Source organism: Nerophis lumbriciformis, linkage group LG18, assembly GCF_033978685.3.
Source record: "Nerophis lumbriciformis linkage group LG18, RoL_Nlum_v2.1, whole genome shotgun sequence".
Taxonomy (NCBI): domain Eukaryota; kingdom Metazoa; phylum Chordata; class Actinopteri; order Syngnathiformes; family Syngnathidae; genus Nerophis; species Nerophis lumbriciformis.
This window is the reverse complement of record NC_084565.2, coordinates 27,005,545-27,028,541: the sequence shown is the minus strand read 5'-3', so window position 1 is coordinate 27,028,541 and position 22,997 is coordinate 27,005,545. Positions and strand designations below refer to the sequence as shown.

Here is a 22,997-nt window from a genome sequence, read left to right as displayed (position 1 = left end):
AGTAATATTGAAAGAAAATATGACAAACAAAAAAAGAAACATGGTGTGTCCGAAAAAGAGGAGGAATTAGCAAGACAGTACATGATGACATTATATACAAATATTTAATATACAATTACAGCATACATTGAATGTATAATTACATTAATGAATACTCCCAAGAAAAAAAAAACTTATCATTTCATCAAATGTATCAAAATACATAATTAAGAGATTTACTTTTCTCCACCTATCAAAAAATAATAATATTTTATTTATTTTGTATCTATTCATTAGTAGTAATTGTAGTAGGATTTGTTATTATTGTTACAGTTATATTGTTATTTGTTACGTTTCGTGTCACAGTAGCGTTGTTCTTGACCCCAGGCTGCAGAGACGGCAGGCGAAGTGCACAATAATGCATTGGGGACGTGCACAAGAAGGATAAACCGTCACAGGAAGTATAGACAAAGAGGTACAAAGCTCTGTCCATAGGACATGGCTGGCATGAAAAGTGTCCTGATTGGCAGCTAGGAACAGCTGTGTACTGATTGTCAATCAAGGTCAGACAGGAGAAATAGTGACCCAAAAAAAGCAAATGTAAACACAAATTAGAGCACTGCACAGGAAATAAAGCAAAATAACAAAAACTAATAATAATTGTCATAAGAGATCATGAGTTGTTATTGTATGCATGCTATAGGTGAGAACATGTGTGTTTTGTTTATTAATTTATCAATATCTTACCTCCAATAGGTGATGTTTCAATAAGGGCAGAAGACACAAAGGTACCCATAGTCACACCCTTAACGAGTCAATATGATGCCATCTACTGTACATCTACTGTATGTCTGTCAGTCAGTCATGCATTTTTTTCTGGCATAGCCGATGGACCTCAGATGGAATCCTTTCTCCCGTGGGGGTCTGTTCATGTGGGCTCCCACCCTGGTGAGGCGTCTCCGAGCACAGCAGTGTGAGACCACGAGACAATTCTTCACGGCGCTGACCGTGTGTCACACCGTCATGGCCGAGTGGAAGAAAGGTGAGAAGTTTCTGTCAATAAATGCGGAAAACAGAGAACAGCTTTTCTGCAGTGGCGTGCCGTCAGGGCCAACAAGGCCTTCTCTGCTGGCCTAACATAACCAGAAATGATGATCATAATTAAAGATAAATGTACTTTTTAATTAACTTTCCCGAAATATCTAAAAGTATTCATATTCTCTTCATGTCATATTATGCTATTTCCAGTGCTGTTGTTTTTAGGTTAGAGTTTGTATCCAAACAGAATTCAGCTTGAAATGTTGCCATGCTGTACGAAATCTGCCCGGGGCCTTCAGAATCAACAATGCGGGCGTCTATGCACTGTAAGTGAACGGAAACATACAGTTGATAGACTGTTGTGATAGCCAATCAGATCACGAGTTGTTGTCAGTAAAGCCTTCTAGCTGGTCTAAGGTCATACTTGCCAACCCTACCGGATTTTCCGGGAGACTCCCTAAAATCAGCGCCTCTCCCGAAAACCTCCCGGGACAAATTTTCTCCCGAAAATCTCCCGAAATTCAGGCGGACCTGAGTGACGTGTCGACAGCCTGTTTTCACGTCCGCTTTCCCACAATATAAACAGCGTGCCTGCCCAATGACGTTATAACTGTAGAATGATCGAGGGCGAGTTCTTGGTTTCTTATGTGGGTTTATTGTTAGGCAGTTTCATTAACGTCCTCCCGGCGCGGTAACAACACACAACAACAGCTGTCATGTTTTCGTCTACTGTAAAGCAGTTTGTCTGCCATAAACAGCAATGTTGTGACACTCTTAAACAGGACAATACTGCCATCTACTGTACATGCATATGTGACAATAACATCTAGGGCTTTTAGAGAATGCACAACTGCGCACACAACAAGGAGACGAAGCAGAATGCATCATCAGAGAGGGTGTTCAGCATGATTAGAAAAATAGTGACAGAGAATAGAACAAGAATGGACAATTCAACCCTTAACTCAACAATGAGTAGATGAGTGTTATGTGTGTGTATATGTGTAAATTAATGAACACTGGAATTCAAGTATTTCTCATATATATATATATATATATGTATATGTATAGCTATAATTCACTAAAAGTCAAGTATTTCTTATATATATATATATATATATATATATATATATATATATATATATATATATATATATATATATATATATATATATGAAATACTTGACTCCTCCCCTCTAAAATCGTGCCCCCCCCCCCCCCCCCCCCCCCACCTCCCGAAATCGGAGCTCTCAAGGTTGGCAAGTATGTCTAAGGTTGAACATGACATTTACGCGTCCTGTGATTGGGTACTCACCGGGACCGTTAGCAGATGAATTTGAGAACACATACAGTCGATAGACAGTTGTGATAGCCAATCAGATCACAAATTGTTGACAGTAGCCTATCTAGGTAGCCTGATGTTTACGAGACTGTGATTGGATACTCCCTCGTCATTTCAAAGTGAGTATCCAATCACGAGTTGCAACATAGCCGGAAGCAGGAAGTGTTGACCCACAAAAAAGGAGAACAAAACGTTGATTAGGTGGCAGATATATATTTGCAAGGCCATTTTGAAGAACGATATTTACAGAGAAACTACATCTTGTGAGATGATTTTGGCGATGAAACGGGGAAATGCCTGCCATTTCCACTCGAATCAACCGACTTCGAGGGCTTATACGGTGTCAAACGGGTGCTACAAATTGTGAGTTTGAATATTTTATTTCTTAATTGTTTCACGTAATATGTTTTTTGCAATTTTAATTTTGACAGTGCCACATACGATATGTTTAAGTTGCTGATGCGGGTTTATCGATGCGGTTTTGTACACTGTTGAGGTGATTCAATGCTTTCTCCAGCAATGGTCATGTGGTGACACAAATGATGGTATATTGAGAGGTAATCATTGAAGTCGGACATCACTGAAGGCCTTGTTGGGAAACGCACGGCCCGCCACTGCTTTTCTAGGTCGTCTTTTGCCAAGCCACTGTAACGGTACAGCGGGAGAAGGAGACAGTGGCGTCGTTAGCTGGCAGCGTGTTTATTGGAATAAACAAATGTGTGTGAAGTGTGTACGTAATCCAAATGAATATGGTGTGACTATGCGTGGCAAGTATGTGAGGGTTGTTACCAGGGGGTGTTGAAGGTGCGTGTTGAAATCGAGGCGGAAGTCCAGATAGGGCAAGGCAGGCTCGGAAGTCCAGAGACAGGCGGAAGGTCAAGGGCTGGAGGGAGGTGTCGTGGTCAGAGGGCTGGCGTGAGGTCGAGATCCAGAGAGGCAGCAGAGAGTTCAGGGGGGATCCGGGAAGATGAGACACACTGCTCGGCAACGGGGAAGGAAGACGGGAAGCTGGATGACGACACAACACAGGACACAATGAGCACGACAGGGGAAGAATACAAAGAGCGAGGAAGCACATAGGCAATGAAAGCTGGAGACGTAATAAGGCTTACTGTATGGGTACGAGGAGCTACGTTCTGGCCCGGAATGCAGGTTTGCACTGGCTTAAGAAGTGTGGCGTCTCATCAGCTTCAGATGTGCAGATTGCCGATTGATTGCAGCCGCCTCCTGCAGCCGTTGTGGCGCGCGCAGGTGTGCGCTTGGAGGTGCACAGATGAATGCGCATTGGAATGCGCCCGGGCCATGACAGCCTCTGCAGTGATCGCTCATCTACTTCCAGGCGCTCCAGTTTACCAAGTGGCATCTCCAGACGAGGAAGCTCTTGTTTGTGCCGCCAGGGAGTTGGGCTGGGTCTTCCTGTCCAGGACCAGAGACATCATCGATGTCTCCGAACTGGGAGTCACCCGTCGCTATAAACTTCTGGCGTTGCTTGACTTCACCAGCCAGAGGAGAAGGATGTCTGTGCTGGGTGAGCGCAGCCAGCCATGTTTTCTCATGTCCACATTGGAGGTAGATCCTCATCCTGGTCCTGTTTCTGTTTGACCCAGTTCAGGAGCCAGGGGGAGCTTTGAAACTTTACTGCAAGGGAGCTGATATAGTGATACTGGAGAGGCTACAAAGGGGCTGTCCACATCAGGAGATGACTGAACAAGCCTTGGAGGTGATAAGGCTTTTCCTACTCATTTAACACAACAACATTAGGCAAATAATGAAGGCCACAGTTGTAGCAGAGACCATAAGGTCCGAAAACCAACACACAGGTCTGGCTATAAGAATGAAAATTACAACATTAGGCACACCTACAGTGAACAGGCCAAAAGTTTGGACACACTTTCTCCTCATTCAATGCGTTTTCTTTATTTTCATGACTATTTACATTGTAGATTGTCACTGAAGGCATCAAAACTATGAATGAACACACGTGGAGTTATGCACTTAGCAAAAAAAGGTGAAATAACTGAAAGCATGTTTTATATTCTAGTTTCTTCAAAATAGCCACCCTTAGCTCTGATTACTTTTTCGCACACTCTTGGCATTCTCTCGATGAGCTGCAAGCACACCTGTGAAGTGAAAACCATTTCAAGTGACTACCTCTTGAAGCTCATGGAGAGAATGCCAAGAGTGTGCGAAAAAGTAATCATAGCAAAAGGGTGGCTATTTTTGAAGAAACTAGAAACTGTCTTTGCCCATAAATAATAATGAATGAATATTCATGTTGATTTGAAACATTGACCTATTTAAAGCTCCAAATATTTCACTTTGAACATTTTTTGGAAGAAAAAATAGAATTTTTTGTGGTTTTGCAATAAAAAAACAACTTTTGACAAAAAGGGGATAAAACATTAAAAAAAAAGAACCTTATATTAACATATAGACCTGAAGTTGATGTAAAGATTTAAGCATTAATGATAAAATAACATTATATATGACTTAATTTTAACATTTTTATGACAGAAACCCTCTGGGTCCCCAAAACCAAACTTGAGGTGAGCCCTAAAGGTAAAAATATATATATATTTATTGGTTTAAAAAATGGGCTCTGTGATGAGTTGGCGACTTGTCCAGGGTGTACCCCGCCATCCGCCCAAAATGCAGCTGAGATAGGCTCCAGCATACCCCGCGACCCCGTAAGGGACAAGCGGTAGAAAATGGATGGATGGATGGGTTTAAGGTTTGCATGCTTTAATTTTTCAGTGTGCGGCCCTCAGTGGAAAGAGTTTGGACACCCCTGGTTTATCCTAACCTATCGTCTCCTATCCATTCCTATCGACTGATGTAATTATTGTACTGACGGAATATAGGACGATATTTTTCCCCTCTTACATTCATGGTGTGAACATTTTTCCATGCAAAACTAAATGGGCGCCCTAAATTCCACCTCTCTAAACAACTAACACACACACACACAAAATTACTTTTCCAAAAACACGTTGTCTTATATTCAGGGTCATTTTAAATTTGTATCAAAATTGACAGTTTCCATATAGAACGTTTGCTGGTTTTTGAGTTAGTTAGCAATGTTACACAAAACTACTCAACTGATTGAACGAAAAATAAAAAATGAGGTAACATTAGTGCTGTTATAGTCCACGTGCATTGAGGCCAAGTGGGCCTGGTACTGATCACATCCAACAAGGCGGGGTCTGTGAGTCTCTACTGAGTGCTGTAGGTTTTCTTTCAGCTGTTTTCCCAGGCCTCTCTGAGGACTTTGTGTATTGCTGTCCGGTCGGTTGCTGAGGCGTCATGGAAGCAGTGGCGCAAAACGCTGGCCAGGGCGGCGGCCATGGCGACCTGTGACCGCGGCAACCTGCTGGAGAAGCTTTATGAAGAGATGGAGCAAGAGCTTCAGGTAATTATGTGGCACTTAGGTGATTTGTGGATTATTATGAGCCTCTATTTTTTATTATACAAGGTTTGCGGCTTTGACTAATGTGACGCTTGTATGTGCATGTTTGTGTCATGGTCTGTTGTGAGTGAGCCCTAAAGCTTAACATTTATGATCTGTAGCTTCTGGGAGTTACGGGCATAGAGGACCGACTCCAGGAGGGCGTTCCAGAAACTATCGCTTTACTTACACAGGCTGGGATTAAAGTATGGGTGCTAACAGGGGACAAAAAAGGTATTGTGAAACACTTCATGCAATATAGCCATGGGTTGTGTTTTTCCTAATTCCTTTCATTGTTTCTGGCCTTGTAGAGACCGCAGTCAACATCGGCTATTCTTGTAAACTGCTGGATCCTGATACAAAATTACTTGAGTGGCAGGAGTTGAGGTTATCAGTGCTGGAAAATACCCACACACACAGGGGAACATGAATGCATCATATCACTGATGTTTATTTGTTCGACCAACAGAAACATCCTGCAGTCCCCAGACCCTGAAGTCAGTTTCCTTAAGGCCCGTGAAACACAGCTGTGGGCTATTGAAAAGGACAAACCCGGATCAAAGACGGCGATGGTCCTGACTGGTCCCGAACTGGTAAACACAGTATCTCACCAAAAACATTACCCTTATATATCAGCAAGCCTTTTTTTCATATCTTCTCAAGGGACAATAGTAGAAAGCAGAGGAGTATAGTAGCGTGAACACTTAATTAATTTTTTGGATAAATTGTACTTGTCAGTGTTACGTGTATGAGGCACAGACAGCAGGGATGTCGTTTTAGCTCTGTATTTATTATTTAACACGATATATATATACAAGGGAATGGAGTGTGACTAATCCAGAATATGTGTGGTGTGCGCCTATGTTTGGAAATTAAAGGGGAACATTATCACCAGACCTATGTAAGCGTCAATATATACCTTGATGTTGCAGAAAAAAGACCATATATTTTTTTAACCGATTTCCGAACTCTAAATGGGTGAATTTTGGCGAATTAAACGCCTTTCTAATATTCGCTCTCGGAGCGATGACGTCACAACGTGGCGTCACATCGGGAAGCAATCCGCCATTTTCTCAAACACCGAGTCAAATCAGCTCTGTTATTTTCCGTTTTTTCGACTGTTTTCCGTACCTTGGAGACATCATGCCTCGTCGGTGTGTTGTCGGAGGGTGTAACAACACGAACAGGGACGGATTCAAGTTGCACCAGTGGTCCAAAGATGCGAAAGTGGCAAGAAATTGAACGTTTGTTCCGCACACTTTACCGACGAAAGCTATGCTACGACAGAGATGGCAAGAATGTGTGGATATCCTGCGACACTCAAAGCAGATGCATTTCCAACGATAAAGTCAAAGAAATCTGCCGCCAGACCCCCATTGAATCTGCCGGAGTGTGTGAGCAATTCAGGGACAAAGGACCTCGCTAGCACGGCAAGCAATGGCGGCAGTTTGTTCCCGCAGACGAGCAAGCTAAACCCCCTATCGACCCTAGCTTCCCTGGCCTGCTGACATCAACTCCAAAACTGGACAGATCAGCTTTCAGGAAAAGAGCGCGGATGAGGGTATGTCTACAGAATATATTAATTGATGAAAATTGGGCTGTCTGCACTCTCAAAGTGCATGTTGTTGCCAAATGTATTTCATATGCTGTAAACCTAGTTCATAGTTGTTAGTTTCCTTTAATGCCAAACAAACACATACCAATCGTTGGTTAGAAGGCGATCGCCGAATTCGTCCTCGCTTTCTCCCGTGTCGCTGGCTGTCGTGTCGTTTTCGTCGGTTTCGCTTGCATACGGTTCAAACCGATATGGCTCAATAGCTTCAGTTTCTTCTTCAATTTCGTTTTCGCTACCTGCCTCCACACTACAACCATCCGTTTCAATACATGCGTAATCTGTTGAATCGCTTAAGCCGCTGAAATCCGAGTCTGAATCCGAGCTACTGTCACTATAGCTTGCTGTTCTTTCCGCCATGTTTGTTTGTGTTGGCTTCACTATGTGACGTCACAGGAAAATGGACGGGTGTTTATAACGATGGTTAAAATCAGGCACTTTGAAGCTTTTTTTAGGGATATTGCGTGATGGGTAAAATTTTGATAAAAACTTCGAAAAATATAATAAGCCACTGGGAACTGATTTTTAATGGTTTAAACCATTCTGAAATTGTGATAATGTTCCCCTTTAACTGTAGTGTGTTACCAGTAGTGTTGAGTGAGAGGCGGAAGTCCAAGAGGGGGCAAAGCCGGCTCGGAGATCCTTGAGCAGGCAGGAAGTCGGGAGCAATAGAGATGCGTCAAAGTCTGTGTCCAGGCGGGAAGTCGAGATCCAAAAGGGGCAGCCAGAGAAACAGAGAGGATCACAGGGAGACGAGACACACTGTTCGTAACGCGGGAACGGAGGAATGCTGCTGGAAGACGACAAGGGGGACACAAGACCAATCAACACGGAGGGGGAGAAACACAGAGAGAGAGTATATATATATATATATATATATATATATATATATATATATATATATATATATTCTTCGGTCAATCGTCAACAAAATAAACAAACAGTTGTACATTCATAGATTGAAAATGAAAATGTTGCAGACCGAAAGGGTTTAGGCTGAAGTTGAACACTTATTGCGCCTAACCCTATAAACAATGTCAAGTACAAAATGAATTTCCGAAAATTATGAAATGTCCTTTGTACAAGATGAACTTCCGAAAATTATTAAATGTCCTTTGTACAACATATTATAAATACACATTATACACAACATAAACTCAGTTCAATTATATATACAGTAAAGGCATGTGAAATATCCTGGTACACGTGTTAAACCTTTGTACCAATTATATACTATATACAAGCAATTATACTTCCATTATTATTTATATCCCACATTAGGTATTTTTAATTAACATTGATCATAGTATTAACTACTCTCTTGATTCAAGAGTGATATATTTTTTCAAGACATTGGTCTTAAAGTGTTTTTTAAATGTGTGAATGGAACTGGAACATTTTAAGGAATCATCCAAGCTGTTCCACAGTTGAACCCCACTGACAGAAACACATCTACTTTTTAAGCTCGTTCTTATGTTTGCTTTCTGAAAGACAGCTGAACCTCTGAGGTCATAGGGATTATCTCTTGGTTTAAACCTCTCCTGTAGACACCCAGGCAGCATGTGGTTATGAGATTTGTACGTCACAATAGCAGTGTTGAGGTCAACAAGATCGGGCAGTTTTAATGTTTTTAATTTAATAAACAGAGCATTGGTATGGTCATGATAATCTGCATAATTTACAATTCTAATCACTTTCTTTTGAAGTAAGAATATAGAGTTGATGTTTGTTTTGTAATTGTTACCCCAGATTTCAACACAATAATTAAGATAAGGGAGTACGCATGTAGCTTGGAGAAGTCTCGGCTAACTGTACAGGAACAGGTCGCTACGTTCTGGCACAGGATAGCAGGTTGCGCTGGCTTAAGAAGGCAGGAAAGCTCATCAGTGACAGGTGTGTAGATTGCTGATTGGCGATTGAATGCAGCCGCTTGCTGCAGCTGGAGTGGCGCGCTCCGGCGCAGATGAATGCGCACTGGGGTGCGCTCGGGCCGTGACAGTCAGAGTAACTTATTGCAACCTACTTTTTACTTTACTTAGGTATTTTTGTGTTACTATTACTCCATTACATTGAGTTTCATTTTGATTTCCACATTTATGCGTGGGTTCTTCCCGGGTACTCCAGCTTCCTCCCACCTCCAAAGACATGCACCTGGGGATAGGTTGATTGGCAACACTAAATTGGCCCTAGTGTGTGAATGTGAGTGTGAATGTTGTCTGTCTATCTGTGTTGGCCCTGTGATGAGGTGTACCCCGCACCCCAGTGCAGCTGGGATAAACTGCAGCCACGCCCCGCGACCCCGAGAGGGACAAGCGGTAGAAAATGGATGGATGGATAGACAACAAATACATATTCCAAACAAGTGTTGTTAAAATAAAATAAAAAATGCATTAGTATCTGCTTGTCACCCTGATTTAGTATTTCAAGGCAAGTTAGCCATCATTTTCCATTCCATTTCCATTTTTATTTTTATTTCATTCACTCAATGCAAAGTATAAACAATTGATACAACATTAAAATACAGCTTGAATGAAAAGAAGCAGAAAGGAGTATACATGTATAATATCTTCCCCCGATTCACCCAAATACAACATTAGCTATTTAACTGAGTAGACTATTAAGGCCATATTTCTATTTTATAACATACAACAAAAAAAACTTTTAAAAAAAACATCAGCTTATCCAAAGCCACATCTTTTCATCATCATGATATTTACAATTTTGTAAATACAGAAATAAATGTATATTGTTTTGTTCCTCTTCCAATGTTTTCCATAAACAAACACTTCTAAATTGAAAGTTATATTGTCACAGAAAATATTAATCAGATGCACAGGCAGTTTTGTAATAACATCATGAGTAGATTATACAAAACCCAAAACCAGTGAAGTTGGCACGTTGTGTAATTCGTAAATAAAAACAGAATACAATGAATTGCAAATCCTTTTCAACCTATATTCACTTGAATAGACTGCAAAGACAAGATATTTAATGTTCAAACTGAGAAACTTAATTTTTTCTTGGCAAATAATCATTAACTTAGAATTTAATGGCAGCAACACATTGCAAAAAAGTTGGCACAGGGGCATGTTTACCACTGTGTTACATGGCCTTTCCTTTTAACAACACTCAGTAAACATTTGGGAACTGAGGAGACCAATTTTGGAAGCTTTTCAGGTGGAATTATTTCCCATTCTTGCTTGATGTACAGCTTAAGTTGTTCAACAGTCCGGGGTCTGCGTTGTGGTATTTTTGGCTTCATATTGTGCCACACATTTTCAATGGGAGACAGGTCTGGACTACAGGCAGGCCAGTCTAGTACCCGCACACTTTTACTATGAAGCCACGCTGTTGGAACACATGGCTTGGCATTGTCTTGCTGAAATAAGCAGGGGCGTCCATGATAACGTTGCTTGGATGGTAGCATATGTTGCTCTAAAACCTGTATGTACCTTTCAGCATTAATGGTGCCTTCACAGATGTGTAAGTTACCCATGCCTTGAGCACTAATACACCCCCATACCATCACAGATGCTGGCTTTTGAACTTTGCGCCAGTCCGGATGGTTCTTTTACTCTTTGGTCCGGAGGACACGACATCCACAGTTTCCAAAAACAATCTGAAATGTGGACTCGGCAGACCACAGAACACTATTACACTTTGCATCAGTCCATCTTAGATGAGCTCAGGCCCAGTGAAGCCAGCAGCGTTTCTGGGTGTTGTTGATAAATGGCTTTCGCTTTGCATAGTAGTTTTAACTTGCACTTACAAATATAGCGACAAACTTTAGTTACTGACAGTGGTTCTCTGAAGTGTTCCTGAGCTCATGTGGCGATATCCTTTACACACTGATGTCGCTTTTTGATGCAGTACCGCCTGAAGGATCGAATGTCCGTAATATCATCGCTTATGTGCAGTGATTTCTGCAGATTCAGAGCTAATCTTTGCGAAAAATAACAAAGTTTTCCAGTTGCAAAGTTAAGTATCTTGTATTTGCAGTCTATTCAATTGAATATAGACTGAAAAGGATTTGCAATTCATTGTATTCTGTTTTTATTTACGAATTACACAACGTGCCAACTTCACTGGTTTTGGGTTTGGTACATTAATATTCATATATATTCACTGTAACAAGTGGCCCTCTGAGGGCAGGTTTGACACCCCTGCCTTAAAGGTTGTAGTATAAAAGATATTCCTCTTCAGACAGAGTTTGACCAGAGACCGGAATGGGGGTCCACGTTCATGAGCCTGGCCAAACAGTGTCAGTCGGTGTTGTGTTGCCGGGTGACACCTGGGCAGAAGGCCAACATCGTCACTTTGGTCCAGAACCACACCAGCTCAATTACGCTGTCAATCGGGGACGGCACCAACGATGTCAACATGATTAAGAGTAAGTAAAAAATTGATATTGAAAAATGTTTTGATGGTGGTCCTGAATCTTGTTGTGCATTTGGCAACATTAGCGGCTCACGTTGGCGTGGGTCTGGTAGGAGTGGAGGGAGGCCAGGCTGTGCAGAACGCAGACTTCGCCTTGTCCCAGTTCAGGTTCCTGCAGAGGTTGCTCCTGGTCCACGGGCGCTGGTCTTACCGCCGCATCTCCCTTTTCTTGAGTTACTACTTGTTTAAGACATGCAGCTATACGCTTGTCCAAATATGGTTTGGCATCTTCAACGGCTTCAGTGCTCAGGTACGACATCCTTAACCCTTGGTTAATTTTTCCAGGGTAAAAGATGATGTTCCACCACCAGTAATAATTACTAGTCGGTTCCTATTTTTTTTTTATATTGAAAATGCCTTTTAACTTTTCTCTCTTGTAGTCAGTATATGAAGGATGGTTCATAAGTTTGTACATCGCCTTCTACACGGCTTTCCATATTCTGTTTGTGGCCTTCTTTGAAAAGGTGAGAAAGTTCAAATGTTTTAATATAATATTCAATTGAAAAAAATCAGAAATAAAATCCAAAATGTCAAAATATGCAACGAATACAGATTTCTACCAATTCAAGCAGACGAGTTTGTTGTATAATATTAATATTTATAATTATTTTATTTTGTTGAATGTCATTTTTATGTTTATTTTTAAAAATGTTTATATTTATTTACAATAATAATAATACTCAAGCTTGGGTCAATGAAGCTACTTGGAGAAACAAAATCATTGTAAATAATAGCATATATTTTATGTTATTATTATTATATTATTTTAGTAACATAATGTGATTTTAAAACATGCATATTTATTTATAAAAAAAATGCATTAGTTTGCTACAGTATCATTTTATTTTCATTAATATTTTTGTGTGTATATTATTATTATATTTAATTATACAGTACTAATGGTTATACACACGCTTGCAAATTATAGAATGACTAGAATGAAAAAATAATATATAATTTAATAATATAACAATAGTATTAAAAAATGTATTAATATATTATTTGAATAATATTTTTATTATTCATTCTGGAAAACTAAAATGTTGTTAAATACAAAGAAAATGTACAAACCCCAAAACCAGTGAAGTTGGCACGTTGTGTAAATCGTAAATAAAAACAGAATACAATGATTTGCAAATCCTTTTCAACCTAAAGTCAATTGAAAAGACTGCAAAGATATTTAAGGTTCGAACTGGAAAACTTTATTTTTTGCAAATATTAGCTCAATTGGAATTTGATGCCTGCAACATGTTTCTAAAAAGCTGGCACAAGTGGCAAAAAAGACTGAGAAAGTTGAGGAATGCTCATCAAACACGTATTTGGAACATCCCACAGGTGAACAGGTTAATTGGGAACAGGTGGGTGCCATGATTGGGTATAAAAGCAGCTTCCATGAAATGCTCAGTCATTCACAAACAAGAATGGGTCACCACGTTGTGAACAAATGCGTGAGCAAATTGTCGAACAGTTTAAGAACAACATTTCTCAACAAGCTATTGCAAGGAATTTAAGGATTTCACTATCTACGGTCCGAAATATCATCATAAGGTTCAGAGAATCTGGAGAATTCATTGCACGGTCCTTCGATACCTCAGGCGGTACTGCATCAAAAAGCGACATCAGTGTGTAAAGGATATCACCACATGGGCTCAGGAACACTTCAGAAAACCACTGTCAGTAACTACAGTTCGTAGCTACATCTGTAAGTGGAAGTTAAAACTCTACTTGTGTGCTCCGGCACAAAGAGGAAAAGAACCATCCGGATTGTGGGTCTCTGTAGGTCGAAAAAGAGTAAATTTGCAAAAGTAATTATGAGGGCAGCCCCAAGAAAAATACAGAGAAAAAAAGAACGTGCAACTTAAAGAGCAGTTAGTGAAGAAGAAATAAACCCCATTCAGAAAAACATAAATACATGTATATTATATGATGCCCAAAACCAAACTCCCCTTGACATTGCAGACACTTCTCTGAACCTTTTGATGATATTACGGACCGTAGATGGTGAAATCCCTAAATTCCTTGCAATAGCTCGTTGAGAAATGTTGTTCTTAAACTGTTCGACAATTTACTCACACATTTGTTCACAATGTGGTGACCCTCGCCCCATCCTTGTTTGTGACTGACTAAGCATTTAATGGAAGCTGCTTTTATACCCAATCATGCCACCCACCTGTTCCCAATTAGCCTGTTCACCTGTGGGATGTTCCAAATAAGTGTTTGGTGAGCATTCCTCTACTTTCTCCACTTGTGCCAGCTTTTTAGAAACAGGCATCAAATTCCTAATGAGCTAATGTTTGCAAAAAATAGCACAGTGTCCCTGTTCCAACGTTAAGTACCTTGTCTTTGCAGCCTATTCAAGTGAATATAGGTTGAAAAGGATTTGCAAATCATTGTATTCTGTTTTAATTTACGAATTACACAACGTGCCAACTTCACTGGTTTTGGGTTATGTATTTGCATTATGAGAATGTTGAATTCCAAAATAAAGGTACATATGTCTTTCATTCATTAGCTTTGTGCGAATGCAGGTATTGCAGTCTCAGTTACTTAAGGTTCTTTCTTCTAGGATGTGAGTGCAGAAAACAGCCTAAAACGGCCTGAGCTCTACAAGTCTGGACAGAGGCAGCAGCTTTCCAGTCCTCTGGTCATATTTGTGTCACTGGTGTACGCCGTCTACGCTTCACTTGCTCTCTTCTTCATCCCGTATGGAGTCTATTCCGACACAGCTTTCGACTACCAGACCATGGCAATCACTGTGTCCATGGCAGCTACTTTTACTGCCATCATTGAGGTCAGACTAGCACACAATGCGATTCGATGAAAGACTATTTTACTTGTTGGCCTGAACTGTTTATTTTCTCTTCTCTTCTATCAGAATGTGTTGATCAGCAGATATTGGACAATGTTGAACATAGGAGCAGTATGCTGTTCTTTGCTCATGTTCTTCATCGGCACCTCGGTCACAAATTCCAAGTTCCTGTTTCTTAGAGCACCACTGGACTACTACTTTTATGGTACAATCTTTATTCAATTTAATTTTTGAGTACGGTACTTTGTAGATACACTTGAGCCACTAAATTTAGGAATACGCAATGTTTTTAGTAGCGATCGGTGCCGATATTTGCTTTTTTCTTCACCGCAGCTGTGCCCTAGATTTTACTGTCCATAGCTAAAGATTGTACTCATGTCAAAGATTCCTTCAAAAGGCACGCTCAGGGAGATCCAATTACATTTCCATATTCCTTATTGCACACATGCAGGAGTTGCATAAATTCCAGGAGGGTGCATGTCTTGCCAGAACACGGGCTAGAATTTGAAAGCAAGCTGCAACAATTTTTTTGTGTGTCTATAAAAATATGCATATACTGTATTTTTCGGAGTATAAGTCGCAAAATATCCGTTTTCTACCGCACCTGTTCAAGAAGTTGCACTCATGGTAAGAAGTATTTTATTTGTTATTGGTTAGCTTCAGAATAACAATGTTATTAAAAAAAATAAGAGACCTATTATACTCTAAAAATGTTGGTCTTACTAAATAAATGCACGCATTTAGTTATATTCAGTGTTAAAAAATATTATACGGCTCTCACGGAAATACATTTTAAAATATTTGGGTTTCATGGCTCTCTCAGCCAAAAAGGTTCCCGACCCTTGGGTTAGAGTGTCCACCCTGACATCGGTAGGTTGTGAGTTCAAACCCCGGTCAAGTCATACCAAAGACTATAAAAATGGGACCCATTACCTCCCTGCTTGACACTCAGCATCAAGGGTTGGAATTGGGGGTTAAATCACCAAAAATTATTCCCGGGCGTGGCACCGCTGCTGCCCACTGCTCCCCTCACCTCCCAGGGGGTGAACAAGGGGATGGGTCAAATGCAGAGGACAAATTTCACCACACATAGTGTGTGTGTGACAATCATTGGTACTTTAACTTTAACTTAACTTTTTCTTGAGGGGGCATAACATAAAATAATTGAGAAGCACTTTATTGAACATTTGAAACAGTACAGAAGTGTGCCAAATTTCTTCATGGAACACACTGAGTGTGGGACAGGAAGTGTTACTGCCTTAGGATTTTGACGCAACTTTGTCTATTCCATTAGTAAATAGTGTGCGGCCCCAACGTTGGCTAGCGGGGGTCATGCCTAGCGACTGTGCCAAGGAAAAGCCACAGCCTGAAAAAAAACCCTTTTATTGTGAAAAGCCTTACAGGTAAAATACGTAAACGGACAAAGACAGGATTATTGTTCAGTAGAGATAGAGAACTAAGCTACAAGCTTAAACTTTTAATGAGGCACTTTGAGCAATAAGATTCTTTGTTCGACTTGTGCAGGGTGTACACTGCCTTCCGTCCAAGTGCAGCTGGGATTGGCTCCAGTGCACAAGCGGTAGAAAAGAGATGGATCAATGGCATTTCCTAAAACAAAGAGATCATTCACTGTTCAAACTGTTTCTGTTGTACTTGTCTGCATTGTTGCACTTTCCTAAAAAGAAACCTTGTTTTTGAGCACAATCACTGGGGAATTGCCAGCTACTAGTGTACAGTTTGTTTCATTTCAAACATTCTTGGAGTGGTATTACACTAAAGTTAAGCAGTTTTATGTTTGTGTTCTTTTTCCTTACTCTACCCGAAAATTAACTGTAATGACAAATGGCAATTTAAGAAATAAGTAAACAACCTGATGTGTGTGGATTTTTCATCAGGTGCATCCGTCATGGCCTTCAGAGATCCAGTCGTATGGCTCACGGCTGTGCTCGCCGCCTTGACGGCCGTGTTGCCTTCACTGATCTTTCATGCAGTCAGTGCCATCCGCCCCAGCCAAGACAAACATAAAGTGAATAAATTTTACTTAATGTACATTTCTGGATAACAGCCACTGATGTCTTACCTGGATGTGTGATGCAGGTCCACAGCATGACTCCTCAGCCAGTAGAACTGAATCCAAGGTTCAAACGGGGATCATCTCGGCGTCGTTCTTCATTTGCTGTCTCTCAAGGACCTGCGCCTGAACGCCTGATCTCTTCAGGCATCCAAAACACAGTTATGGATACCAACGGTGTGGACTCGAGTGATGCGATTTCGTCTCAAGTATAACACGAGTCGCAATTATTCTGATTTTGGACTCAGCTTGACAACATCATGAAAGACTTGCAACTCGACTCGGACTTTTACATCACTTTACTCGGGCTTTAGCAATACAACCTCCCAGCCAACGTTCCCTCTAAGGTGCGTGCCTGTGCAATTGCGCACTGCTCAAGCATCCTCTGCGCACAGCAAATCTATGCCACGCACAAAATCAAATAAGAAAATAAGCGCATAACAATTTTCGTCACAAGGACACGACAGAGAAAACAGTTTTCGTCATCATTGTTCAAATATTGTAACGTCTGTCGAGACGCTTTGAGGACATGAATTCCATCGATCACTTTACTGAGCAAAACTCTTTATTGTCGGCCATAAACACATCACCAAAACATTAGTAAAAAAAATTATATCCAGCAAAAGTGGTCATTTTCTGCAGTACAAACCAGACCAAAAGCAACTTTGTTATATCAACAGCAGCCGCTCGCTCTTTCTCACTTGCGCCAACACATGCACATATGGCACTTAGCCAGTGATGCGTTTACAGCCACACAAAAAGTCGGACAACTCCAACACCACACATAAAGTGTAATTCCAGGTCGTTACACTATGATTTACCAATCAAATGTGTGCTTATTCTTGTGTCATTTATTAGGAATCTTAATTTATAAATATTAATCATGAAATGCTGTTAGTATATTAAATAAATACTAATAAAAATATATTTTTTACAAACAGGAAGTTGCAGGAATGTACACAGGATCCCCTGCTTACATCTCATTGTGCAACATGTGAATGTTTTAATGGGAACTAAATGCAATGTCTGAAAGGGATACAAATTATTTCCAAAGCAGGACCTCCACCCAGACAAACAATACAAGTACACAGTTCATGAAAAACAATATTTTTTGTTATTGTCATTGTAAGTGGGCCTAAACACTTATATTAGAAAATAACCTCATGGAAATGACTGCGATCATTTGATTATAATAATAAGAGAATGTTGTCTGTCTATCTGTGTTGGCCCTGCGATGAGGTGGGGACTTGTCCAGGGTGTACCCCGCCTTCCGCCTGAATGCAGCTGAGATAGGCTCCAGCACCCCCCGTGACCCCGAAAGGGACAAGCGGTAGAAAATGGATGGATGGATGGAGATTGAACTTGTTATTTAGTCAGGTTTGGGACAGGTGTGCTGCTGGTGTAGCCACAGTGTGCACGTCTGATGTTGCTCACATGGGCTCCACTGAATGCTCAGGGAGTTTTTGCGTTTGCTCACACACATGAAAAATTAGAGGGAACATTGCTCATAACACTTGAGAGATTAGGTAAGAGTGTTCAGCAAATGTGTCCTCAGCAGTTATATACAAAATGTATTTTAAAGACAAAGTCGATGCAACTATGATTATCTTGACCATGTGACAAGTTTGCACTGCAGCATATTCCCTGGGTAATGTCCCAGCAACCGCATATCAATGTCAAAGATAGCATGCCACTCAAATGTGCAAGTACTCCCTGTCACCATTATGCATTCTGTCTAGTAAGTACACTGAACAAAAATATAAACACAACACTTGTTTTTGCTCCCATTTTTCATGAGTTGAACTGAAAGATCTAAAACTTTTACTGTATACACAAAATACCTATACCTCTCAAATATTGTTCACAAATTTAAGTGAGCACTTCTTCTTTGCCAAGTTATTCCATCTCATCTCACAGGTGTGGTATATCAAGATGCTGATTAAACAGCACGATTATTGCACATGTGTGCCTTAGGATGCCCACAATAAAGGGCCAGTCTGAAATTTGCAGTTTTGCTTCATTGGGAGACTGGGGGGGGTCAGAAAAGCTTTCAGTATCTGGTGTGACAACCATTTGCCTCACGCAGTGCAACACATCTTCTTGGCATAGAGTTGATCAGGTTGCTGATCGTGGCCTGTGGAATTTTGGTCCACTCTTCTTCTATGGCTGGGTGAAGTTTCTGGATATTGGCAGGAACTGGAACATTCTGTTGTATACGCCGATCCCCAGCATTCCAAACATGCTCAATGGGTGACATGTACGGTGAGTATGCTGGCCATGCAAGAACTGGGATGTTTTCAGCTTACAGATCCTTGCAACATGGGGCCGTGCATTCTCATGCTGCAACATGAGGTAATGGTCTCAGGTGAATGGCACAGCAATGGGCCTTAGGATCTCGTCACGGTATATCTGTGCATTCAAAATGCTATCGATAAAATGCACTTGAGTTTGTTGTCCAGAACATACACCTGCCACACCATAACGCCACCCCCACAATGGACAACTCGATTCTCAACGTCTCAGCAAACCGCTCTCCCACATGACACCCGACACTCTGTCTGCAATCTGCCCTGAACAGTGAAAACCAGGATTCATCCGTGAAGACAACACTTCTCCAACGTGCCAGACGCCATGGAATGTGAACATTTACCTACTCAAGTCGGTTACAACGACGAACGGCAGTCAGGTTGGGACCCCGACGAGGACGACGAGCGTGCAAATGAGCTTCCCTGAGATGGTTTCTCACAGTTTGTGCAGAAATTATTTGGTTATGCAAACCAATTGTCGCAGCAGCTGTCCGGGTGGCCGGTCTCAGACGATCATGGAGGTGCATCAGCGGGATGTGGAGGCCCTGGGCTGATGTGATTACACATGGTCTGCGGTTGTGAGGCCGGTTGGATGTACTGCCAAATTCTCTGAAACGCCTTTGGAGACGGCTAATGATAGAGAAATGAACATACAATTCATGGGCAACAGCTCTGGTGGACGTTCTTGCAGTCAGCATGCCAACTGCACTCTCCCTCAAAACTTGTGCTGTGTGATAAAACTGCACATTTCAAAACGGCCTACCTGTGCAATAATTATGCTGTTTAATCAGCATCTTCATATGCCACACCTGAGGTGAGATGAATTATCTTGGTAAAGAAAAAATGCTCACTGACACAGATTTAGACAGATTTGTGAACAAAATTTGAGAGGAATAGGTCTTTTGTGTATATAGTAAAAGCTTTAGATCTTTGAGTTCAACTCATGAAGAATCGGAGCAAAAACAAAAGTGTTGGGTTTATAATTTTTGTTCAATCATTTGCAATCAGAATCAGAATCTGAATCAGAATCAGCTTTATTGTCATTACGCAAGGTAACGAGATTGAGGCCATTCCATATAGTGAGATGTGTGCATGCTAGAAAAACAATGTGCAAATATATAAAAATTTAAAAAATGTAGAAGTGCAATGAATATGGTGTGAAATGAATATATACATGAAAAAACAAAACAAATGAATATATACATGAAAAAACAAAACAAAAACAGGGTTGTTGGTGGAATGGGTTATTGCACCGAAGAGAAGGCAGTTATGAGGGACAATGGGGCAGTCCGTTCAGGATGGTTATGGCCCTGGGGAAGAAGCTGTTCTTTAGCCTGTTTGTTTTGGTTTTAATGCACCTGTAGCGCTTCCCAGAGGGCAGCAGGTGGAACAGGTCAGAGCCAGGGTGGGTGCTGTCTTTGATGATGGCACTGGCTCTGTTGAGGCAGCGGGAGGTGTAGATGTCCGTCAGAGAGGGGAGAGGGCGGCCGATGATCTTCTGAGCCGTCTTGACCACTCTTTGCAGTCTCTCCCTGTCTGCTGCAGTGCAGCTGCCGTACCATACCGTAATACAGTAGGTCAGCAGGCTCTCGATGGACGAGCGGTAGAAGGTCAGCAGCAGGTCAGGCTTCAGGTTGTACTTCCCGAGGACTCTAAGGAAGTGTAGCCGCTGCTGAGCCTTCTTGATGATTGATGTGGTGTTGACTGTCCAGGAGAAGTCATTAGAGATGTGGACTCCAAGGTACCTGAAGGTGTGGACCCTCTCTACACGCTCGCCGTTGATGTAGAGGGGGGCAGGGTCGGTGCTGCTCCTCCTGAAGTCGACGATGATCTCTCTGGTCTTGCTGGTGTTGAGAGCGAGGTTGTTCTCCGAAGACCAGGCCGTCAGCTTCAGGACCTCCTCTCTGTAGGCAGCCTCGTCACCCCTGGAGATGAGCCCGACCACTGTGGTATCGTCGGCAAACTTGACGGTAAGGTTGTCACTGTGGGCCGGACTGCAGTCATGGGTGTAAAGGCAGTAGAGGAGGGGGCTCAGCACACAGCCCTGTGGGGAGCCGATGCTCAGCGTGCGGGAGGATGAGAGGTGCGGGCCAAGTCTCACATTCTGGGGTCGGTCCGTTAGGAAGTCCCTTATCCAGGCGTTTGTGAGAGGGGGGAGGCCAAGAGTGTCCAGTTTATTGCAGAGTCTGTCCGGGATTATTGTATTGAAGGCAGAGCTATAGTCCACAGAGAGCATCCGGACGTAGCTCTGCTGCTGCTCCAGGTTGTTCAGAGCAGAGTGGACCCCAACAAGAAACCCTGGATGACCAGCCAGGTCCGCACACTCCTCAGGGCCCGCGACGCAGCCTTCAGGTCAGGGGACAGGGCACTGTACAGTGTTGCTAGAGCCGACCTGAAGAGAGGGATTAAAAAAGCAAAGGCGGACCACAGGAGGTGCATAGAGTCCCATCTGTCCAGCAAAAACTCACGGGAGGTGTGGCGGGGCATTCATGACATCACGAACTTCAGAGGCTGCAATATGACAACTGCGGATCAGAGTGCGACACTGGCAGAGGAGCTTAACTGTTTCTTTGCCCGTTTCGAAACCCCCCAGCGACACTCATCTGCTCCAGCCCTGCCCCCGCCCCCACCGGGCTCCGGCGCCACTCCACTCACTGTACAGGAGCACAGTGTCAGACGAGTGCTCCTGGCTGTGAACCCCAGGAAGGCTACCGGACCAGACGGAGTACCTGGAAAGGTGCTCAGGATGTGCGCCCACCAGCTCGCTCCCCCCTCACCAGGATCTTCAACCTCTCCCTGGCTCAGGCAGTCATCCCATCCTGCCTGAAGTCATCTACAATAATCCCGGTGCCGAAGAAGTCTCCCATCACCAGCCTGAATGATTACCAATCAATTACCAATGATTACAATCTTAGTTGACATAACTTTTTTACTTGCCGTTGAAAACAGGCAAAGAATTGACTAAAAAGCAAGCTTTCTAAACATAAGGCCCTAAAAAGTTAGAACCAAATTAGAACACACAAAACCAAGTTAAGTAAAACACACTAACTACTGCAGGGGGAATAACCAATAACAATGTATTTATAGCATTGATAATTGAGAGCTAACTATAGTTTATGCTGCACTGGACTCAAAGAGAGACTTTAATGTAAAACAAAAACCAAAGATGGCAGTAATGCAACATATATGGATGCAAACTGCCGTAAAACTGTAAAGGACAAAAAGGAGCTCATGCAGCACTTCAGCATTAAGCCGGAGATGTCTTGTTTGCTGCCGTTCCTGCTACTGCTGCATCGCATCAAAGTTATTCTAGATTAGAAATCATGCCTCTTATCCATATATTAGGAGAATTTAGCCGTAAATCTAAAAGTTGTTCATCTGTGACATTCAGTTTATCCCTGCAGATGTGGACAAACGCACACAACAGGAGACAGTTTCAGCAGCAACTTTTTCAACCCTTTGTGTGGATTAAAATTAATTTGTCGTCTCAGAGGGAAGATATAAACATTGTATCAGTCGTCATCCCAGTGAGAGCAGACAATGTACAGTAAGCGATCGTTTTATTATGTTTGTAGTTTGTATTTGTTTAGCACTTAGCGATACTGCTACATGATGCTTAGTGTTTCACAAAAGCTGGATCTGTTTAGCCGAGCTTCTAAAACGTGTAGCTCACCTTCCTTATATTCAGGATAAAAAAATGTAAGGTTCTGGACCATCATTTGTCCTAAAGTAGTCGCCATTGGCTCCCACAAAGTCTGCACGATTTGTATTGTTGTTGGTAGGGAAGGCATATGCGGTCCCTACCAGTATGTCACGCCAAACACATGACTGGCTAGCTCATTATCTCTCAAAATGGCTCGGGAATCCTAATGAGATTGATACTATTTTGATCATATCTATTATACTCGCAAGCTTTTTAAGTCTTTCGGTGTCATATATCAGATATAGGACTTAGACTTCC

General features: G+C 41.8%; 1 protein-coding gene across 1 annotated transcript in view; it reads left to right on the top strand.

Annotated features, from left to right (window-relative positions):
- Positions 1 to 19,757, top strand: part of atp8b3 (ATPase phospholipid transporting 8B3) — a 58,579-nt gene extending 38,822 nt beyond the window's left edge. Inside the window, exons 14-28 of the mRNA XM_072915051.1 lie at positions 736 to 767; positions 865 to 1,021; positions 3,696 to 3,884; positions 3,964 to 4,076; positions 5,598 to 5,765; positions 5,924 to 6,035; positions 6,113 to 6,188; positions 6,271 to 6,394; positions 11,617 to 11,803; positions 11,877 to 12,100; positions 12,231 to 12,314; positions 14,417 to 14,641; positions 14,726 to 14,864; positions 16,555 to 16,685; positions 16,757 to 19,757. Of these exons, the coding sequence (XP_072771152.1) occupies positions 736 to 767; positions 865 to 1,021; positions 3,696 to 3,884; positions 3,964 to 4,076; positions 5,598 to 5,765; positions 5,924 to 6,035; positions 6,113 to 6,188; positions 6,271 to 6,394; positions 11,617 to 11,803; positions 11,877 to 12,100; positions 12,231 to 12,314; positions 14,417 to 14,641; positions 14,726 to 14,864; positions 16,555 to 16,685; positions 16,757 to 16,945 (2,150 nt within the window). The 3' untranslated portion in view covers positions 16,946 to 19,757. The remainder of the gene's footprint in view (positions 1 to 735; positions 768 to 864; positions 1,022 to 3,695; positions 3,885 to 3,963; positions 4,077 to 5,597; positions 5,766 to 5,923; positions 6,036 to 6,112; positions 6,189 to 6,270; positions 6,395 to 11,616; positions 11,804 to 11,876; positions 12,101 to 12,230; positions 12,315 to 14,416; positions 14,642 to 14,725; positions 14,865 to 16,554; positions 16,686 to 16,756) is intronic.
- The last annotated feature ends 3,240 nt before the right edge of the window (positions 19,758 to 22,997 follow it).